We start from the raw sequence: 14,401 nt of genomic DNA on the forward strand, positions 1-14,401 counted from the left end.
GTTTTCCTGCCCATTTTCTTGAATGTTTTAATAACCCTGCAAGCAATCCCACCTCTGTTGGCACTAAGGATTTTTTCAAAAGTCTTTTCACTTGGATCATGCACAGACAGGGTTGCAAGGCAGGATGTTGACCCGAGTAGAGTACACTTCTGCATTACTACCATCTTCTGCACGCCCGGAACCACTCTGCATGCCCTTGCATACTTAATTCTAAGCTAATCAAATAGCACAGCTTGCCAGGGCCACATTATTTGCCAAAAAGTTCGCTACAAATCAAAAGGTGTAGCTAACTTTTTCCTGGAGCACCGGGACGTTAACACTATTTAAGGGACCACTAGTGACCCAAAATGACCACCTTCCTGCGAGAAATCCTTCCCTATTGGGGCAAAGACCAGTCATGCCATTTTTCAGGATGGCCATGACTGGCCCAGGATCGAGGCGGTACTCTGGGCTCCACTAGAGATTTCTTCTAAGATATGAGGGATGGTCTGGAGGGGGGGCTAGGGTGAAGGGCCTCCACTGGACACCAGGGTTTTCTTCTGAGTAAGCTGGGGTTGGAGGCATTAGATGCCTTTGGAGGGCTGTGTTGAAATGGGGGGGGGGGGGCGGTTGATATTTTTTTTTTAAAAGGGAGGGTTTGGGAAAGAAGTGGGGCATTTTTATTTTTAGACTTTGCTCCTGCTGGGCCTCCTTTAGAGGCAGGAGAGGTGGGGATGGAGATCTAATCAGGCCTCCAGGGGCAATATCTCATGGTGGGAAAGGGGGGGGGGGGTCATTTGGGACCACTAGTGGCCCTTTAAATAGGAGGCCCAGAGGTGCTTCTGGCCCTTTAAGACTATGGTGGTGAAGGGGGGCTGCCACAGCACATTTTTCACAGGTTCCCCACAATATTTGTTCGTGAAAGGGGAAAAATACCTCAGGAATGCCCCCCTCCCCCTGAAAAAATATGACCCCCTTAGATTATGCACCTGAATTGTAAGTTGTCTTTAGCTTGGGTTGGAAAGGTAAGTAATTAAATTCAAAATCCAAATCCAGCAGGGTCACATCATCACTTCACTTCCACACGGGCATCCTCCATTCTAGCGGCCCCTTGGGCCACTCACGCTGACACCTCGAATGCTTCTGCTGGCTCTGCCGTGCAGCTCTCAGTCCAACTGAGCCTGCCTGGTTCACATCCTTGCTGCTAAAAGTACGTGTGGGTTTCATAGTGCATGCACCTTTGGCTGCATTAAAAAATGGTGCTCTTGTGAATGCATTTAGGGTCGGATTTTAAAAGGGTTACGCGCGCCGGGCCTATTTTAAAAAGGCCCGGGGCTTTACAAAAGGGGCGGTCTGGGGGTGAGGGCGGGACTGGGTGGTCCGGGGGCTTCCGACAGAGCGGCCATTGCCGCTGTGTCGAAGGATTGTGTGTTGGCAGCTGGCCAGTAGGCGCAAAAGGTAAGACAAAGGACAGGGTGGGGGTTAGAAAGGTTAGGGGAAGGGGGAAAGGTTAGGGGAAGGGGTGGGAAGGTCAGGCTAGGGGGAAGGAATGGGGGAAAGGCAGTGCGGCTCAGTGTGCTCAAGGTGCATAATTGTGCACCCCCTTGCGCACACCGACCCCCGATTTTATAACATGCGCGTGCATGTTATAAAATTGGGTGTACACGTGCGAGCGCCAGGTAGCGCGCGCACTTCTTTTAAAATCTACCCTTAGGTTGGGGAGTAAAATAGCATGTGGAAAGGAGATTTTCAACTTGCTCTTTTCTGCCTGCTCCTACACCTGCAGCAAATAAACACAAAAATGACACCAATTTTCAAAGCAGGTTTATGTGCACAATTCCAGTTTGAAAATTATCCCGCTAATTCAGCCTGGCACAAGCTACACTTGCTATTTGGAGCATACAAATTTCCCTAAAAACCTACACACGGTGTGCAGATACATCAAAACCTCTCCTCACCTGCATCCCAAGGAATACCTCCGCCCAGTCCATATTCACGTAAGTTACCCAGAGCAGGAAAGTTTGTAAAAGGTCACCTCTGCTTTACCCATGGGTGTCCCTGTGAAAATGTTTCCCTATCAGTGCTCTTTAGTTTATATCTACAGAGAGTATTTGAAAATTGCCTTGAAAGAGTAACCCACAGCACTTAAAAGTATGATTTACATAGAAACATAGAAACATAGAAATGACGGCAGAAGAAGACCAAACGGCCCATCCAGTCTGCCCAGCAAGCTACGCAGTTTATCCATTTTTTTTTTATCTTTATTTTTTTTATCTTCCCCCCCCCCCTTTTTTCTCCCCCTCCCCCGTCACTATTGGCTTCCAGCACCCTCCGGCCCCAATTCCCTTCCACCCCACCACCAATGCAGAGAGCAGCGCCGTATCCGCATCCCAATGAACATCCAGCTCAATCAGGGGTAGCAACTGCTGCAACAAACGGCCACACCCTAGCAATACCGATCATGAAATAAAATGGAGAACTGCCTATTCCAGGCAATTAAGAAAATGTTAACATTCATACAGACTGAACTATGGTGAGACTGAACCATGCAGCAATATGCACCACTGAAATTTCACTGAGAGCACGGAGGTCCAACAAACATTTCTGGGGTGGAAGGGTGGGTTTGGTTACATTTCATGTTGTTTTGATGTGATGAAGAGAATGGAGCTCCTGCTATGTGAATCCATGTGAATTCACTGAAATATAAGGCAATACACCTATTTATTGGACTAACAGAAATCCAGAAGTCCTAATTATGAAGAAAATAAGTTGGTTACAATGGTATGTGTCATCTGAACAATTATACTTACTGACTCTTGCACTGGCATCAAACCATCCGCTTCAATTTTAAGTAGTGAGGTAGAAGGATCAGCATCACACTAAAAACAAATTGTTTTATATTAATACACACTTAGAAATGCTTATTTTGAAAACTGAACATTTTTATATCATGCTATAAACTCTAAATGAAAACACAGGGAGGGCAATTTTCATAGGGAGACAATGACCTGAGTGAAAGCGGCTTTCCTCAATGCGGCTGAAAGTATGTGGAGTTCATAGTGCTTGCACTTTTACCTTCATTAATAGATGCTCCTGTGAGCATGGGAATAAAACTGCATGCGTACAGGTGATTTTCAGTTGTGTATGCTCTATTCTGCCCACTGCTCGACCACCTTTTCACGTTTAGTGCACATGCTCTGCAGCTGCTAGTTTTCCAAGGGAAATAACTTGCAGCGTAGAAACGGCCGAGAATCAGGGAAGCCAGGGTTCAGATTCTGCTTCTCCTACCAACGCTTCTTGTTGGGCTAAATCACTTCTCCCTCCATTGCCTTACTCAGCAATTTAGATTATAAGCCCTCTGGGGCAGGGACCTACAGAGTGCACCTGGTTTTATGCAGGCGACTCTTTGAAAATTGCTCCAGAGGATATGTGCAAAAAAGTACATCCAGAAGATACCACCACGCGTCCATTTACATGCATTCAGGTTGGGCAGAGGTGGGATGCAAGACTTTCAATTTTCAGACTTTGCACGCAAGTTATGTCTACTTCTGAGCAGGTGGAACTTCCACACATTATGTCCTTAAGTGCACCCAATGCAAGCTGTGAATTTTCAAAGCAGACTTATGTGCAGAAGTGGTTTGAAATTTCAGGCTAAAGTCTACTGGTGCATTTTACCCAAGGCCTTCAGTAACCCTCTGGGGGTTACTGAGCATTACTCTCCCAAGGGGTATTGTTTGATACTGGGAAAAGAAGAGCGATCATGAAACAAAATGGAGAATCGCTATGTGGCCTATTTCCTACTACCATAGACAAATAAGACAAACTTTTTTAAACTGATAAAGAATAAACTACAGAAAGAAAGGTTACAAGCATTTGAATACAGCATAAATACAGAACTGTATGTAAAACACAAAATTTATTTACTGGTAAAATGGTAAATCCACTAGAAGCGGTTCCAACCCCCCCCAAATACTCAAAAATTACTACATAGGGAAGGTAATTTTCAAAGGGACCTCGGTGGGTAAAACAATGTTTTCTGTACACAAATGACCTTTCCAACACTGCCAGTGTGATATGCCGGTAAGCTTACATGTGTATGTCATGTCGCATGTAAATCAGAGGCCCAACCTCTGGGTATGGGCAGGCGTGCACGCATGCTCGCGCACATCTTCCGCTCCCTCCCCCGCCCAAGCAGGAAGATCGGTGGGCTATATGGTCCGAAGACAGCAGGAGGCCATGGGGGCCGTGGTGGAGCTCATCCCACCACAGCTCGATGATAACAGGAGACCGTGTGGGTGAGATTGTATGTATGTGTGAATGAGTAGGAGCCTCTGCGTGTCTGAGAGCCTGTTTGTGTGTGCATGTATGTGTGTGTGAGAGACTGTGTGTGTCTGTGTGAGATCCTGCGTGTGTGTGTGAGAGACTGTGTAAAAATTAAAGACTTGGCTCTTTAAACAGGTCTATCCCGAATAGTCACTCGCACTTGTATTCCTTGCTGCATTAATGCTTGACCGGAGCCTATGTATAAAGTTAGGTTACTCAGTTTTTACTTTGTTTGCCAGGCTGTTGCCACTTGTTACACTTCTTATATTGATTCCCTATTCTATCGCTCATGTTCCTTCTAGTCCCATACCCTGCACCTGTTTATTATAATTTCAACCTGCAGTTATTATGTAAACTGGTATGATGTAGCTACTAATACAGGTATAAAAAAAGTTATAAATAAAATAAATAAAAGCCTATGTGTGTGTCTGTGTGAAATCCTGTGTGTGTGTGAGAGATTATGTAAAAGCCTATGTATGTGTCTGTGTGAGAATCTGTATACCTGTGAATGTGTCTGTGTGAGAGCTTGTGTGTTTCTATATGTTGTGTATATGTCACAAATAGGCTCTCACAGGCATGCACACACATATTATTTATTTATTTATAACTTTTTTTTATACCGAAGTTCAGGTAACAGAATTACTTATCACTTGGTTTACATTATAACAGGTAGTAAACAATGACAACATATGTCTTACAATGAACAAGGGAGTGAACAACTTGGATAATATAACATAACATAACTAGGAATTATGTAAAAATTACTAGGAAATATTACAAACGTATCTGTGATGGTGAGGAAGAGGCAGCCTGTGTATGTTAGAGAGAGGGAGTGTGTGAGAGAATGAACGTGTTATTGTGCGCGTGTGTGAGAGAGAAGATAAAATTTGGGTGTCCCTACCTCCCCCAATCGACGACAATCTCAGGGTGACTGGAATTCAGATCCCAGGTATGTAGAGCAGATTTTTAAATCCTTATTAGTTTTAACTATTATTGGGTGTAATTTGATGAGTCTGCTCTTTTGAAATATTGTTTTTGGGGGAGGAATAGAACATTTTTTAATTGGATTTTTTAATTATTAGATTTTTTAAATAATTTTGGGTGTTTGGGAAATTTTCGATATTCTAGTCATTAACTGGTTTGAAATATTCTTTTTATGAATATGACTTTACTATTATTATTATTGATTTTATTATTTAATGTTTTATGAAGATGGTACTGTTTCTGTTTTTCCATTGTTGCTCTGCATGTAGAGCCTGGCTTGTTGTGGGTTCCAGTTCAGTTCTTCTCAGCACAGTTTCTGTTTATACTTTCTGATCTCTTTATTCAGTATTTGGTGAGGGTCTCTCTGTGTTCATCATATGTGACCAAGGTGAGGTATTTTGCTAGCATGTAATTTCTGTGTAGGGATCTATAGCAGCCTGGTTTCCTAATAAGAGTTTTATTGGTGTTCTAGGGCCTGGTGTAATATGTGCAGTGTTCCCTTTTCATAGATAAGGTTGTTTTAGTATGGGAGGTTTATTATATTATAATTGTAATTCTGTTTGTTCATAGCTTTCTGAGGGTCAAGTTCACACCCTGATAACTAATAGAATATGCTGAAATACTGGGATAGCTGAACCTCCGGCCATCTAGCCCATCATAACGCCAGATGAGACGAAACATCTAAATGAGATACCTTTCTAATGGCTGTTAAAAAAACAGCAATAGAAGGTGAGTGGGATCTATGACCCCATAATATATCCTCTAATATCCCAGGAAGACCTAAGTTAGGATTGTTATCTTTTAAACTTAAAATAGAATGTCTTAGCTGCAAAAATGCATAACAATGTTTGTGGGAAAGCTGAAATTGGTACTGTAAATCCTGAAAGCTACACACAGACCTGGAGTTGACCAAACATAGTTGCTTAATACTATTAAGGCCACAGGACTGCCAAATTCTAAAAATCCCATTATCCCTTCCAGGGAAGAATTGAGGGTTGCCCACTATGGGCATATAGGCTGTCATCCTCCCAGGCAGTCCTGAAAGTCTACAGAGATAAACCCCAGGTTTGCCTACAAGACAGAATTACAAGAAAGTGCTGCAGTCCCTGTGGGATCTGAGAGGTCGATATCTAAAGAATTGCAGATAATGAAATATCTCCAAATCATTCCTGTAAAAAATTGGTACGGGAAGTCGAAGTACCCAATAACCAGTCCCTAAGATGGCATAGCAAGCAGGCTAGGTTATAGTGTCGAAAACTGGGACAGTTTAAGCCTCCTATGTCAAATGCATTCATCAATATTGAGAGGGGAAGTCATGCCCTCTTCCTATTCCATAGAAATTTTTAATATAGATGTTTAATTTGAATAAATCCCCACGGGTTAACCATACGGGCAACATCTGCATTACATATAACCATTTAGGGACCTCCACCATTTTCAATAAGTGTATACGACGAGTAAGAAAAAGAGGGAGTTTCTGCCATTCCTCTGTTCTAACCTTCAGTTACCATAAGAGTGGGTAAATATTTACATTATATATCTCTTAGATATCTTTAGGAATGAGTATTCAAAAATATTTCAAGAAGAGGATGTTACCTACTTCAGAGGGAAAGATTCTCCTCATCTCGCCTGTAAATCACTCGCCACTTACAGAGCCTCAGATTTGTTGCGGTTTCTTTTGAGGCCAGCAAAAGATCCAAAAGTTTTCAATAAGTCCAAAACACTGTCTAAGGACTGACCCGGGTTAATGAGAAATAACAAAATATAGTCAGCAAACGCTGCAGTTTTAAGAACATAAGAACATGCCATACTGGGTCAGACCAAGGGTCCATCAAGCCCAGCATCCTGTTTCCAACAGTAGCCAGTCCAGGCCATAAGAACCTGGTAACCTTAGATTGCAGACTGATTTCTCTAGATTCTCCCTGCATTCACATGGGCATAGTTTTTTTAAAACCTAATATGCCTCCCATTGGGGAGTGTCAAATCATCCTAACCACTCCTACCCTACATAAGAACATGCCATACTGGGTCAGACCAAGGGTCCATCAAGCCCAGCATCCTGTTTCCAACAGTGGCCAATCCAGGCCATAAGAACCTGGCAGGTACCCAAAAACTAAGTCTATTCCATGTTACCGTTGCTAATAATAGCAGTGGCTATTTTCTAAGTCAACTTAATTAATAGCAGGTAATGGACTTCTCCAAGAACTTATCCAATCCTTTTTTAAACACAGCTATACTAACTGCACTAACCACATCCTCTGGCAACAAATTCCAGAGTTTAATTGTGCGTTGAGTAAAAAAGAACTTTCTCCAATTAGTTTTAAATGTGCCACATGCTAACTTCATGGAGTGCCCCCTAGTCTTTCTATTATCCGAAAGAATAAATAACCGATTCACATCTACTCGGTTCTAGACCTCTCATGATTTTAAACACCTCTATCATATCCCCCCTCAGCCATCTCTTCTCCAAGCTGAAAAGTCCTAACCTCTTTAGTCTTTCCTCATAGGGGAGCTGTTTCATTCCCCTTATTTTGGTAGCCCTTCTCTGTACCTTCTCCATCAAAATTATATCATTTTTAGATGTGGCGACCAGAATTGTACACAGTATTCAAGGTGCGGTCTCACCATGGAGCGATACAGAGGCATTATGACATCTTCCGTTTTATTCACCATTCCCTTTCTAATAATTCCCAACATTCTGTTTGCTTTTTTGCCTGCCACAGCACACTGAACTGACGATTTCAATGTGTTATCCACTATGATGCCTAGATCTCTTTCTTGGGTTGTAGCACCTAATATGGAACCTAACATTGTGTAACTAAAGAAAGAGTCCTCACTTCCAACCCCAGAATAGACCTATCCTGCTGTATCTTCTGCAAAAACAGATCTATGACAAGAATATACAAGAGTGGAGAGAGGGGACAGCCTTGTTGCACTCCCCTAGAAATCTCCAGAGCAGTAGACCTATCCCCCATTTACCAGGAGATAAGAAATTGGATTTTGATAAAGTAGAGAAATTCCCTTGAGTATATTCCCAGAAAACCCACAATGACAGAGCACTGAAAACACGTAAGGCCAGGCCACTCGATCAAAAGCCTTTCTAGAATCTAGTCCGGTATCTTATTTTGCTTACAATAGGAAATAGCAGTATTCAATTTGATAATTTGAGTTCCTGCCCATCTGCCTTTTACAAAGCTCACCTGTTCAGGGGAGATAAGGTGGGGAAGCAAAACACGTATTCTATCCACCAGTATCTTAGCATAAATTTTTAAATCACAGTTGAATAATAAGATAGGGTGTTAAGAAGCTGGCAAAATAGAGTCTTTCCCTGGTTTGGCTAGAATCAAAATATAAGCTGTATTAAATCCCTTGGAAAATTGACTCTGATTGAAAGTTTGATTGTAAAAAGTTTGTATTGAATCTACAAGATGGTCTTTCAAAAGCTTATAATAATCATATGAAAATCCATAAGGACCAGGGGCTTTCTCGGATCTACTATTAGAAATAACCCGAGTAATCTCTGAAGCTTGAATTGGTTTATTAATAAACTCAAATTGAAGACTAGTAAGTTGCAGAAGCTGAATATTTTGAAAAAAAGAATCTTCCTCCTGAATTCCCGCTCTCCTGTCTTCAGTGTACAAAGATTCATAGAATGAACATAAAAGCCTGAAGAAGTTCTCAATTTATCTATAAACGTCGTACCTCCGCTCACTTTTACAGCATTAGCTAATAGTTTCCCTGCTTTGTTACCAAAGCGAAAAAATGAGTGAGAAGAGCGCTGTAACATTTTTTTAGCTCTTTGATGGAGACAGGTATTTAAACATTTCAGAGCTTCCTGATACTATTTCTTTGTTACTGAAGAGAATTTATGGATCATATTAATTTTAGCTATTTTCAATTTCTCTTCTAAAGATAAAATCTGTTTATTAAATCTAGAAAGTCTCCCCTTAACATAGGAAATAATTTTGCCTCGCAATGCCACTTTACTAGCCTCCCAGAAGAGGACAGGATTAGACATATATTCTTAAGAACATGCCATACTGGGTCAGCCCAGCATCCTGTTTCCAACAGTGGCCAATCCAGGCCATAAGAACCTGGCAAGTACCCAAAAACTAAGTGTAGTCCATGTTACTGTTGCTAGTAATAGCAGTGGCTACTTTCTAAGTCAACTTAATTGATAGCAGCTAATGGACTTCTCCAGCCATTCTGATTGTAAGAAGGATTGAAATTCACTATCTTTCCATAAATAAGCTGGAAATCTCCTCCACAAAGCTGCCTCAGCCCTCTCTCTAACAGCTAGATCTACCCATATAGGTGTGTGATCTGAAGTACTGGAAAGACCCATCTTTGCTGATGTAATTTTAGCAAATGCTTCTTGAGAACCCAAAATATAATCTATTCTGGAAAGCGAGGTATTCGCTCATGATAAATGGGTATAATCTTTGACTTCAGGATTTAAAATTCTCCACAAATCAAGGATTTGTAAAGTACAACAAAGAAAAAGGATACCCTTTTTCTCCTGGGAACTAGTGATAACTAATTTGGGGAGGGGGGGGGGGGGAGAATTTATCTAAAGTAACATCATGGACACAATTGAAATCCCCTATTAAAAAAAGAAGCCCCTGTCTATGAATTGTCAACAGCTGCATTATGTTTTCATAAAAACTATGAGAATATTCATTAGGCCCATAGAGATTACATTTATTTATTTATTTATTTATTTATTTTATTTAGCGTTTTTTATATACCGAGGTATAGCAGAGTTGCCTTCACTCCGGTTTACATTATAACAAACCAGTTACATTTAAATTTGACAGATTACATTAATCAGACTGAGAAACAGACATAAAAATTAGTCTAACAAACAGCAGGATATATTACAAGTAAGGTATACTGAAAAAACAGGGTTCATAGATAATAGGATATATCTGTAGTTAGAGGGCGGGATAAATTGTCCTATCGGTAGACTGATAGTTATGAGATCAAAAGTCCGAGCTGTAAACCTTTATAGAGACATAACAAAATAAAAAACGCTCCTCCACATCTGAAATTTCTTTAAGCACCTGAAAAGCGATCTTTTTTGTGAAAAAGAATTGCAACACCCCCTTCTTACCCAAGGCTGGAGAATAAAAACAGGAGCCCACCCAGTCTCATCTTAATTTTTCACTTTCTGAGGCTGAGAGATGTGTTTCTTGTATACAGGCAATGTTTGCTTTATTTCGCTCAAGTTCTTGCAAAATTGTTGCCCATTTGATAGGCGTACCCAAGCCATTAACATTTAAAGAAAGTAATCTTAGAGTATCACCCATGCTACCAAAATACTTAAATGACCCGGTCAATAACCAACATGCATATCGTTCCCCACAGACCACAGGAGAAATAAAGAAGAAACTGAAATTGCCTCTGACAATGGAAAAAACAAAACTTGTAAATCCCTATGAAAATACAATAGCGGTATAGGTTGCTTATAAACAATAAAGTTCACTTCCCCAATGAATAAAAATCTGTCAAACTCTCCCATCTCCTCACCCTTAAATTCAATTAAGAAGTCACCCCAATACTCCAACTAGGAAGAAAGAGATACATAAAATATGTAGGCAGACACCATCCCCTAATCTGAGCCACTAAGTAACCAAAATAATTGTGGCATGCACATAGAATGCTTAGCAAAATGGTTAGATACTTTGAAAGAATGATACAACAACGTCTCGCATAAGTTGTTATGTGATCCAACTAACAGCGTGAGTAGACAGTCCCCTGTAAATACTGATAATATAAGTCTAACCCATAGTCACAGGCAATAAGTCCCTTCTGGAGCCAGATGAAAAACAGTTTATAACCTTCTGAAGAACCAAAATGCATTTTTCATTGGCCACTTTTGATGCAGCAATGCAGCCAGAGCAAAATTAGATTGGTGTCAGGAAATACTTTAATTAAAAGGTAAAAACCAGTGCCCGACTCGGGCCGGGTTTTGCCCATACAATGTGGGCTGCTCCAGGGGGCTATACAAACAAACAAATAAACATATTATTACATGAGCTCATAAATATATACATTTATAATATTAAAAATTAAAAAAATGCACACATATTAATAGTACCACACAGTGAAAAGACATAAAAAACATATATAAGAAACATATATAAAAAACCGTATACATTTAAAGCACATACTTACATAAAAAATTATTAGATAAATATTACCTATATAAATATATATACATATAAGAACAACATGAAAAAGAAGGTGACCATTCAAATAATGTTAACTCCTTCACAGTAACTAGTAGTGGAGCTACAGATATTAGCCTACAAGGAACATATAAAATATATAAATATTAATTCCATGAAAATGTAAAATTGTTACTTATTTTGACTTTTTTTTTTTTTTTATAAATTTATAACAAAGAGTAGATGTAAGTGATTTCACACTGAATGAGCCGGCAACATAACAATATTAAGTGATGTGGCTGCACTACTAGTTACTGTGAAGGAATTAACATGATTTGAATAGTCATCTTCTTTTTCACGTTGTTCTTATATAAATAGGTAATTCATAGTTATCTATTTATTAATTTTTTATGTATGTATGTGCTTTAAATGTATGAGATATTTTTTATATGTTTCTTATATACCGTTGGGTAGATTTTCAAAGGGATACGCGTGTACCCCCCGAAAACCTACCCCAAACCCCCCCCCCCCTGCGCGCACCGAGCCTATTTTGCATAGGCTCGGCGGCGTGCGCAAGCCCCGGGACACGCGTAAGTCCCGGGGCTTGCATGGAGGGGCATGTCGGGGGGTGTGCTGCGGGCGGCGCCACAGGCGTGGTTTCAGCCCGTGGCGTTCCAGGGGCATGGCCGTGGCCTCCGGACCAGCCCCCGGACCGGAACACGGAGCGGGGCAGCCGGCCCGGCACACGCAAAGTTACGCCTGCTGGAAGCAGGCGTAACTTTGCCGACAAAGGTAGGGGGGGGTTAGGGAGGGGAAGGTGGAGGGAGGGTGAAGGAAAGTTCCCTCCGAGGTCGCTCCGATTTCGGAGCGGCCTCAGAGGGAACAGGCAACGCGCGCCGGGCTCGGCGCGCGCAGGTTGCACAAATGTGCACCCCCCCTTGCGCGCGCCAACCCCGGATTTTATAAGATACGCGCGTATCTTATAAAATCCAGCGTACTTTTGTTCGCGCCTGGTGCGCGAACAAAAGTACGCCCTCGCGCAATTTTATAAAATCCGGCCCCTTATGTTTTTTATGTCATTTTTCACTGTGTAGTACTATTAATGTATGTGCATTTTTTAATTTTTAGTGTTATAAATGTTTATATTTATGAGCTCATGTATAGGGAAAACTAACTCTTGCTGTAGTTACACAATGTTAGGTTCTATCTTGGGAGTTATCACCCAGGAAAGAGATCTAGGCGTTAAAGTGGATAATACATTGAAATCTTTGGCCCAGTGTGCAGTGGTGATCAAAAAAGCAATCAGAACGTTAGGAATTATTAAGGAGGGAATGGAAAATAAAATAGAGGATGTCATAATGCCTCTGCATCCAGAATTGTAAACAACCCCATGAAAAATTGCACCTGTGCTGTGTTAGGCGCATACACATACACTAAAATATACATTGCCTTGTTCAATCTGATTTTAACTATCATGTACCAGCCCTCAACGTAGCTTCAACGTCCACAACCAAATTGTTTGAGAAGCGTATTCCCACCCCACAATATCTACTTGAAACCGAAGCTGATGCAAAAAATTGAAGCGGAAAAGCCCTAGATGCTAACAGCCTCTCATCATTTCTCTTCAAATGCGTTTGACAGAAACATAAATCATCCTGCATGTGTAAAGCTTCCTTAAGCAGCATTTGATGTTCAATATGAGTGTTTAGACCCTTTACATTCAGTGATAATATCTTTAATGTACCCATTTAATCCACTAGAATTTTAATATGCAAAATGACCGGATCCAGACTGAAAACAATCCCATGTCACATCTGCCTTAGTCTCCAGCATTCCCATTACCATCATTCCAAACATATACCCTGTACCTCCCTCTCTCACATCACAAGTAAACCCATCATCCCCTCCCTCCCCCAGCACTCACCTCGCCACCCCCTCAATCCATCCATCCATTCACCTCAAGGAATAATGCCCCGCATGTAGAACCCAACCTTAAGCCTCCGTATGCTCCCATCACGCTCTCTTTATCAATCTATCCCATGTAAATCTCCACTGAACCTCCTAAACAACCACATAAGCATTTATTCTGTAATCTGTACATAACCTCCCGTACAAGACATCTTAGTCCTACTGTTGTGGGGAACACTCCTTCTGGTCGGCACAGTGTTCTCCGTGTCGGACCGACCACCCGCGGCCTACCACGCGGCTCATATTGCCGCTGTCCTATCCTCGGTGGAGCTCTCCCTAGGCGCACGCGCGCAGGAGGCTTTGCCTCTGTAAGGGCTCAGCGTCGGAATCTCCGGCCCAGCCTCCTATGAAGTCAGCTCCTTCTATGACATCAGGAGGCAGCCCTATATATTCCAAGCTTCTCTCCTGTTGGTTGCCTTTGCAAGTTTGTCTCCTCAGAGAGCTTGTTGACCCTATGCCTGATTCTGTTTTTGTTCCAGACTCCGCTTCAGCTCCTGATCCAGCTCAGTCCTTCATCCTTCAGTTCTGCCTAACTCCCTTGATTTGATCTCCCGGTACAGACCCTTGGCTTGCTTCACTTTCTTCCTGTCTGCTGCCTGCAGAGACTCCTGGCTTGGTTTCATCGCTTCTGCTCCTCTGCTGCCTGCCACGGACTCTGGACCAGACTTTCGTATTGCTCTTTTGCTGCCAGCCCTGACCCAGACTTCTGACCTCGTCTCTGCGCCTTGCCTGTCCTGCTTCATCTAGGCAACCCGCGCCTAAGTCCTGCTGGCCCCGGTACCCAAGGGCTCAACCTGCGGGGAATGAGGGCTGGTATAGGTGAAACTCCAGTTGGGTTGACCTTGCCAGCTCCACCTACCAGTGACAGGTTCCACGTAGGGCCTTCCCTCTGTGGTATACCAATTCCTGTCTCGGCTCAAGGGTCCACGAACATAACAGATTACAAAGGCAATGGACCGGGTGGACCTGTCTGGGCT

At 42.0% G+C, this 14,401-nt stretch overlaps 1 protein-coding gene across 1 annotated transcript in view; it reads right to left on the reverse strand.

Annotated features, from left to right (window-relative positions):
* AHI1 (Abelson helper integration site 1) overlaps window positions 1-14,401 on the reverse strand; it is a 559,431-nt gene that overhangs the window by 149,497 nt on the left and 395,533 nt on the right. The window contains 1 exon segment of the mRNA XM_029596614.1: window positions 2,790-2,858. Coding sequence (XP_029452474.1) covers window positions 2,790-2,858 — 69 coding nt within the window.

Source organism: Rhinatrema bivittatum, chromosome 3 (assembly GCF_901001135.1).
Source record: "Rhinatrema bivittatum chromosome 3, aRhiBiv1.1, whole genome shotgun sequence".
Lineage (NCBI taxonomy): Eukaryota > Metazoa > Chordata > Amphibia > Gymnophiona > Rhinatrematidae > Rhinatrema > Rhinatrema bivittatum.